We start from the raw sequence: 7,901 nt of genomic DNA on the forward strand, positions 1-7,901 counted from the left end.
CTGGAAAGAAGAAGAACTGCAATGACGTTACCAGCGAGGCTCAGTTCGCGTAGTTCACCTGATGCGCGTACATCTTCAAACAGGTAGGGCAACAATCTTTTTTGTAAAGAGATTACGCGGTGTTAACGGTATTATTTTAATTCCAGTGTTTCTGCATCACGTTACATGGGATCTTGTGTCAAAATGGCAGCGTATGCGTTCAAATTAACGTTATTAGTGAAACAGTGGGCTGCTCAGTTAGCACAGCTGGCAGTCTGTCATTAGCCTGCTACTATATATAGACCTGTTGCAATTTGAAAACATAATAATAATAAAACAGTTTTTAGTGGCATGGGTCTTCAGCTTTTAGACATGGCTGATGACAGCACTACAAACCAACAGACGTTTTTAGCGTAAGTGGTAACGTTAGTCTACGGGACCCCCCAGGGGTCAGTAATGCAGGTCTCGCAAAATCGCTAGCCCGACGTCCCGGGGCTATTGTGTTTTCCAGTCGGGCTACCAAAATGTATCACCACTCTGCCCGACGGGCTATCTTAAATACAGATCTCCCGCGGGTCCTTAAAAACTCCTAAAGTGAGTTGTATCAAACTTGAGGCCATAAAAAGTTTTAAATAGTTAAATGGTATAAGAAATGTCTTAATTATAATTTCAAGAGGTCTTACAGTTGGGGACGGAAAGACAAGAGTCGCGATATGGCTGGATTAAACTTAAAAAGCAGTGATGTCATTAAATAAATATGAGCGCTGCACATTTCAAGTCAAAACGCGGCTCGGATGTCTTTATTTGAATGTATCTGAAGGCAACCGACTGTCCTCAGAAAAGTGTCTTTGGCATTTTAATTTCATTTGATCTATAATTCCTGATAAAGCAGCGTTTATGAGCGCAGAGGGGCTTTGTGTACAGCCGTTACCGGGGAAACCGCAATATTTCAGCGCTCCTAAAGCGCCACCTCGTGGCAGAGAATGAATTTGCATTTCCAACAAGCCTTTCTTGCTGTTTATGGTCAGATCAATGCAAATATCAACTCATGTTTTTACGCAGCAAACACAGAGTTGTAAATGAGAAAGAAGTTAATGTGCCTTCTAAAAATCTAAACAATTAAGACTAAGAGATCTGCTCGAATAGCACGTTGATATAATTCAGGCCGGTATAGTTGCTTGCAGATGGATGCATGATACATTGGGGTTGGATTAGGCTCCTATGTCCAACACAATTGAATTTATCCATGGTTGACAATAAAGTACATTTTATGTACTTTTTTATCTTTATAGTGCCATTGGAAAGGCTTAGGATATGCTCACATCAGGTCCTCCCGCAGAATTAAATATTTTGTTGCATAGCATGACGATAATTATAATTTTTTTTGTGTGTGTAGTAAAAATGCCAGGTGGATCAACTCTTCGGCAGTGCACCCATTGCCTGGAAAAGATCAATTGTGCCAATCGAAGATGCACCAAGGTAAATAATGTACAATAGGCTATTGTACTGTCTAACTGCTAAACCCCATTTTCATGCATTAAACCCAGAGTCATTAAGTCCAAATTCAAATAAAATGTATTGGCATAAAATCTCAGTATTTGTTGCCCAAGCAATACAGTGATACAGGTTGCAGCGGAGAGTTTTGTTTTGTAACGCTACAAATTTGCATCACAGTAGGTATTTTTCAAAATGTTACATTTCCCACCTGATGAAAAGGTATCTGTTGATATTGAATGTTTGACTGTTGGTTCCTTTAAATAACATCCTCTTACAAGGCTACACATGTGACATTGAATCTGTTTATTACAGACAGTACATTGTTCTATTGCAGTGGTTCTCAACTGTGGTAACTCTATTAATTGAGATTATCCATATTTTGATTTCACAATTCAAGAAAATGGCAACATCTCCACTAGCGCATCGTATTTACCTTTAAAATACGGATACATAACTAAATTGGTTTCTAGCATCATGCCTTTAATATTATTAAAACTTGCCAGTGCATTGATTCAGCTGCATATGTAGTCTGTCTGTTCAATTAATTGCATTCAATTGGTATCCAAGTTATTATTTAGGCCCTTAATAGAGGGCTAGAATATCTGCAATACTTGATCAACTGGACTACAGTTTAGAACCTTTTTTTGTAGTACCATCTCCCTCTTGCTCTCTCTGTCTCTCTCCCTTACTCAGTGTGGGAAGCTGCTGGACATGAAGTCCAGGCAGGCGGCCCGTATAAAAGCATTCCGGACCAGAGCCAAGGAATGGGCACAAAATGTCAAAAAGTCCCACAATCAGGCAAAAATCTTTGACAACACTGCCCTGCTGGTAATGAAGATTTTGTCTTTCTCTTTTGGTCAGGCATTGCAGGTTCCTGTCAACGTTACATAAATATAGAATTTTATTTACATTGTGTAGGGAAGCAACAACATGTAGTTGTATGTCATGATATCATCAACCCAACTGCATTTGCAATATTTCAAATAATAATGAGCTAGTCTATGTATAAATATCAAAAACATACACAGAATTTAGCCCTGCCTACAACTTGAATCCATTCAGGCCCATTATCGAAGGCAAATTCACACTTAGAGGTTTTTCTTTTGGTTCACTGGTCATGCAGTAGAGTAGGTGTAAATCACTGGCTGCTACTAATGCAGGGGGCTTTACAGAATCTTTCAGAGAGAAAGTTTGATTTCTTACTTGATTTCTTATTTGCATATGCCTCAGTTACCCCAGAAAGGAAATACGTGGAGTTGCTCTAGTGGTGCACCCTTATAAAAACATTTACATTTACATTGTCATTTTGCAGACGCTTTTATCCAAAGCGACTTACAATTGGGGAATACATAAAGCGATTCTTCTTAAAGAGCCAAACAGACACAGGAAGTGCTCGTCGTAATACCAAGTTTCAGGCATTGTTCAAATAAGTACAAGCTAGAAAGGGAAGGAATAAATAAAGTGAAAGACAAAAAAAAGAAAAGTTTTTTTTTTCTTTCTTTCATTTAGGATGAAGTCAAGTAGCGTAGAAAGAGATGAGATTTCAGCTGTCGCTTGAAAATTGTCAGGGATTCAGCATTCCGGATAGGGGTGGGAAGATCATTCCACCAGCCAGGAATAGTGAACGAGAATGTGCTGGAAAGTGATTTTGAGCCTCTCTGTGATGGTACCACGAGGCGTCGCTCAGTTGCGGATCTCAGACTTCTGGAGGGGATGTAGATTCGTAGTAGTGAATGGAAGTAGGCGGTTGCTGAGCCTGTGGCTCTTTTGGGCTCGTTGAAGACCAGTCGTGCCACGTACTAAGGATAGTGGACTGACCACCAGCTTGTATGTCTATCATAATAATAATGTTTTTCTTGCCTTTGTAACCCTGCCTTGGAAATCTCTGTGTTTGCTTATATGCTTTTCCATGTTAAGGTGGAGAAAATGAAGGCCCTTGGGTACTTTCCCCTCCTGCTATGGGGAAAGTACAGACCGCAAAATAAAAAGTGGGTGGCCCAGTTCCAATGCCCATTTGAGCTGCCAGTGGTAGTGGATGCGGTCCTGGAGAAGATAGTGTGGCTATTTGAAGGTTTATTAGAAGGTAGGTCACATCACAACATCAGTACATTCTTGACTCTCTAGTAAAGAGCATAATGCTGGTTAGAGACCCAGTGAGTCAATGTATAGAAAAATAATGTAGGAACTAGATTTTCTTTAAAATATACTTATAAACATGTTACTGAGGCTTCTGGAATCTTTTTTTTTTTTTGTGAGAAAATTTTACTTCCGCATCTGAAAACCGCCAAACCGGAAGTGACGTAACGAGAGGGAAAGTGGTCAATTTAAACAACAGGAAGACAGTGGATCACAATGACAGTTCAGACGCTGAGGAAATTGTAAATGTTTATTCATACTCGTATGACGGACCACATCCATACAGTTATGAGCCTGCTATGTGGCCAAGAGAGCAAGGACACACCAGGATTATTCTAATAATAAAAGTTTATCCGTGCCATTGATCCTGATGACCACAAACTCGACCACAAATTAACTTTGATAAGAGTTCTTTGTGTCTGCGCAAAGAGAGAGAATTGCTATTCATTCCTTTCACTTCACAATAATAAAAAAAGAAAGAAAAAACAGTGGCGTCATGCACCTGTCATTGGGATCCACTGTTTTCCTATTGTTTAAATTGACCGCTCTCCCTCCCTTTATGTCACTTACGGTTTGACTTTTTCAGATGCAGAAGTAAAATTTTCTCACAAAAACAACTCCAGAAGCCTCAGTAACATATTTATAAGTATATTTTAAAGAAAATTTATTTCCTTCATTATTTTTCTATGCATTGCCTCACTGGGTCTCTAACCTGCAATATCCTATATTGTGTACTGATCGAGATGGATCAGATTTAAATGTCAGTACAGATAATTTTTCACACAATCTAGATTGCTGGTGGTGGGTAATTCTGTTCTACTTGTATCTTTTGTCTTAACTTTTTATATTTCTTCACTCACATTTTGAACCATATACAGCATCTTTAATGTCTTGTTTTGTTTTATTTTTTTTATCAAAGCATGTGATCCTGAAAGAGTGGAGTTGGGGCAGCAAGAGAGGACAGGAGAAGATGAGGCAGAAAGAGAAATGGATGATGAAGACCAGAGAGGACAAGGGGAGCTGCGTGAAATAGGACAGACTGAGAGGAGGGACATGCAGGAGATGGAGGCCCAGGAAGACAGAGGAGAGAGTGAGAGAGTGGAGAGAGGAGCGATGGAGGGACAGAAAGACTTAGAAGAGCTGGGACTGATGGACACAGAAGAGATGGAAACAGACGAGATGACAGAACAGACAGAGGAAGTGGGAAAAAAAGAGATTGAGGCGAAGAAGAAAGTAGTAGCAGCAAACAGGTAAGTGCCAATACAGAACTGAAGATGAAAAGCTTTCATACTTTCATTATAAAGAGAATTTTAATATTGTTTATTTAGTTTGAAGAAGTAAATTTTTGCTCAACATTAACCAAAATTAAAAACATTTTGTTCATAATCCCTGCCAAGGAGAGACTTGGTGTTATTTCCAGACAAAAGGAAATATATTGGTATTGGCATCAGCTATCGGCCAAAATGAGGGAACATACAAACAAGCAAATATATATATATATATATATGTATGTATGTATGTATGTATGTATGTATATATATATATATATATATATATATATGTATGTATGTATACGTCCTTCTGTTGGTTTCTCCTATCTCCACATATGATCATGGAGCTCAACTAGAGTGGCCATCAGGTTCTTGGTCACCACTCTTAACCAAAGCCCTTCTCCATCAATTGCCCAGTTTGGCCAGGAGGCCAGCTCTAGGAAGAGTCCTGGTTGTTCCAAACGTTTTCTATTATGGATAATGGAGGCTACATGCTTCTGTGAACTTTCAATGCAGCATAATTATTTTCTGAAATTGGTCTTTGCTCTAACATGCATTTTCAGCTGTTATACCTTTTATTAAGACATGTGTGCCTTTCCAAATCATACCCATTCAATTGTTCGCAGCCCGCTAGCCATTTTTTCCGCTCATACCACGTCCTCGAAAATCCCCGTTTATACGACTTCCCGCCCTTTGTAGATACATGTTTGATGTTTAAATTTGGTCTTGGTGGTCCTAATTCTTTAATTGACAATTAATCTGCGCTGAGGTAACGTTCGCCAAGATGTCGATCAAGTTCAACTGACAACTGAATTTGAGTTGGCAAACTTGGCTTAGCTGTCCCCGTCTCTCTGTTTTGTTTTTTTTTCTTTCGTTTTTTTTCTTCTTTTTTCACATTTGATAAAGATATTAAAGTAGTTTTTCATTTTTTTTCTTGTTGTTAAAATTCAAAATAGTTTTTAAATATTATTGGATGTCACTGTTCCCACCAATCCTTGCACAAGTTAAGGTTACGCATGATGACGAAAGCACGTTAGGGCTAGCCCTCCCGGAACTCATAGAGATTGCATTGCAGTGCCTGCATTTCGAAAAAAATTATCTTTGTATGGAAGTCTATGAGAGCACTCGGGGCGATTCTCAGTCTGACAGAAATCGCACAAAAAGGGGCGGTACTACACAAAACGCGACTCGACGCTGATTGGACTACTTAGAGGCAGAACAAACAGTGAAAGTTAGCGTAACACTGTGGTTGAATGTGAAAGAAAAAACATCCATCCCTTTTGCGCTTTGGTGGTGCATCGCCCTAATGGAGAAACCGCCCCTGATTGAATATATTTTAACAAATAGCTTAATTATTAATAGTCTTCATTATTTAATGTACAGTATGTTTAAATTAATCTGTTATGATCACTTACATTACACTGCTCACTTACATCACACTGCTCACTTACATTACATTACTCCCGTACATTAACTTACACTGCTCTCTTACATTGCCCCCTTACATTACACTGCTTACTTACATCACATTGCTCACTTATATTACATTACACCTGTAGTTGTCCATGTGATGTCAGTCACGCTCTCGGGATGGAACAAAATGCAGGGGTAGCAGAATAAAGAGTTAACATTAGCTACTTCGCAGCCCGCTAGCCATTTTTTCTGCTCATACCACGTCCTCGAAAATCCCCGTTTATACGACTTCCCGCCCTTTGTAGATACTTGTTTGATGTTTACATTTGGTCTTGGTGGTCATAATGACTGAATGACGACTGAATGGTATTTCATTCAATGACACGATAGAATTCATCTGCGCTGAGGTAACGTTCGCCATGATGTCGATCAAGTTCAACTGACAACTGAATATGAGTTGGCGTAGCTGTCCCCGTCTCTGTTTTTTTTTTCACATTTGATAAATATATTAAAGTGTTATTTAATTTTTTCTTGTTGTTAAAATTCAAAATAGTTTTTAAATATTATTGGATGTCACTGTTCCCACCAATCCTTGCACAAGTTAAGGTTACGCATGATGACGAAAGCACGTTAGTGCTAGCCCTCCCGGAACTCATAGAGATTGCATTGCAGTGCCTGCAGTTAAAGGAAAATGATCTTTGTATGGAAGTCTATGAGAGCACTCGGGGCGATTCTCAGTCTGACAGAAATCGCCCAAAAAGGGGCGGTACTACACAATATATATATATATATATATATGTATATATGTATATATGTATATATGTATATATTCACCTGTGTTGACCCTTGAAATAACAAAAATTACTTAATCATCATAATCATCCAGCTTTATTGAACTACCTACAAGGCTTTTTAAATATAGGCTAAATAAATAAGGTTGAGTGAATTAGTAATTCTGCTGTTACGTATCTAATGTATTATGTCTTGAGCAGGGGGTGTCCAAACTCGGTCCTGGAGGGCTACTGTCCTGCAGAGTTTAGCTCCAACTTGTCTTAATTGTGGTTGGAGCTAAACCCTGCAGGACAGTGGCCCTCCAGGAGCAGGATTGGACACCCCTGGTCTTGAGATTTTAAAATGACTGAAAATAGTGCTTTTTTTATCCCCTCATGGGTTTGCATCCCTGAACAGATAATATATGAAAACACAGAAATTAATTTCAGTGCATTTGAGCAATGTTTCATGTCTAAACATGCAATGTAGGTTAGATATCGGTGATATTTATCAACAAATGTAATTTTGTGTGTGTGTGTGTAAATCTCTAAACTTGTCCTAGCTCAAACAGCTGTTCTTTCTACATCCAGGCGATGTGAAGAACCAGAAGAAGCCAAAGATTCTGAAGATAAAACTTCAGTACGTTTTTTTTTTTTTTTTTTTTTTTTTAAAAAAAAAAAAAAAAAAAAAACTCTAGCTTTCTATTCTACTTGTTTTTCTTTGTTTGTGTATATATATATATATATATATATATATACACACACACACCTTGCTACGTGTACTGCGTTAGGCTAACCGAGACTTGTCATTTGCACTTATATATTGTTGCTCATT

The 7,901-nt window shown here is 38.5% G+C and overlaps 1 protein-coding gene across 1 annotated transcript in view; it reads left to right on the forward strand.

Moving 5' to 3' along the window:
- The window catches only part of LOC107663887 (MORC family CW-type zinc finger protein 3-like), a 13,679-nt gene continuing 5,778 nt past the window's right edge, over window positions 1–7,901 (forward strand). Inside the window, exons 1-6 of the mRNA XM_016454280.1 lie at window positions 1–83; window positions 1,376–1,458; window positions 2,170–2,304; window positions 3,394–3,559; window positions 4,532–4,862; window positions 7,658–7,706. Coding sequence (XP_016309766.1) covers window positions 62–83; window positions 1,376–1,458; window positions 2,170–2,304; window positions 3,394–3,559; window positions 4,532–4,862; window positions 7,658–7,706 — 786 coding nt within the window. The 5' untranslated portion in view covers window positions 1–61. The remainder of the gene's footprint in view (window positions 84–1,375; window positions 1,459–2,169; window positions 2,305–3,393; window positions 3,560–4,531; window positions 4,863–7,657; window positions 7,707–7,901) is intronic.

This window comes from Sinocyclocheilus anshuiensis, unplaced genomic scaffold (assembly GCF_001515605.1).
Source record: "Sinocyclocheilus anshuiensis isolate Anshui unplaced genomic scaffold, SAMN03320099.WGS_v1.1 scaffold976, whole genome shotgun sequence".
Classification (NCBI taxonomy): Eukaryota; Metazoa; Chordata; class Actinopteri; order Cypriniformes; family Cyprinidae; genus Sinocyclocheilus; species Sinocyclocheilus anshuiensis.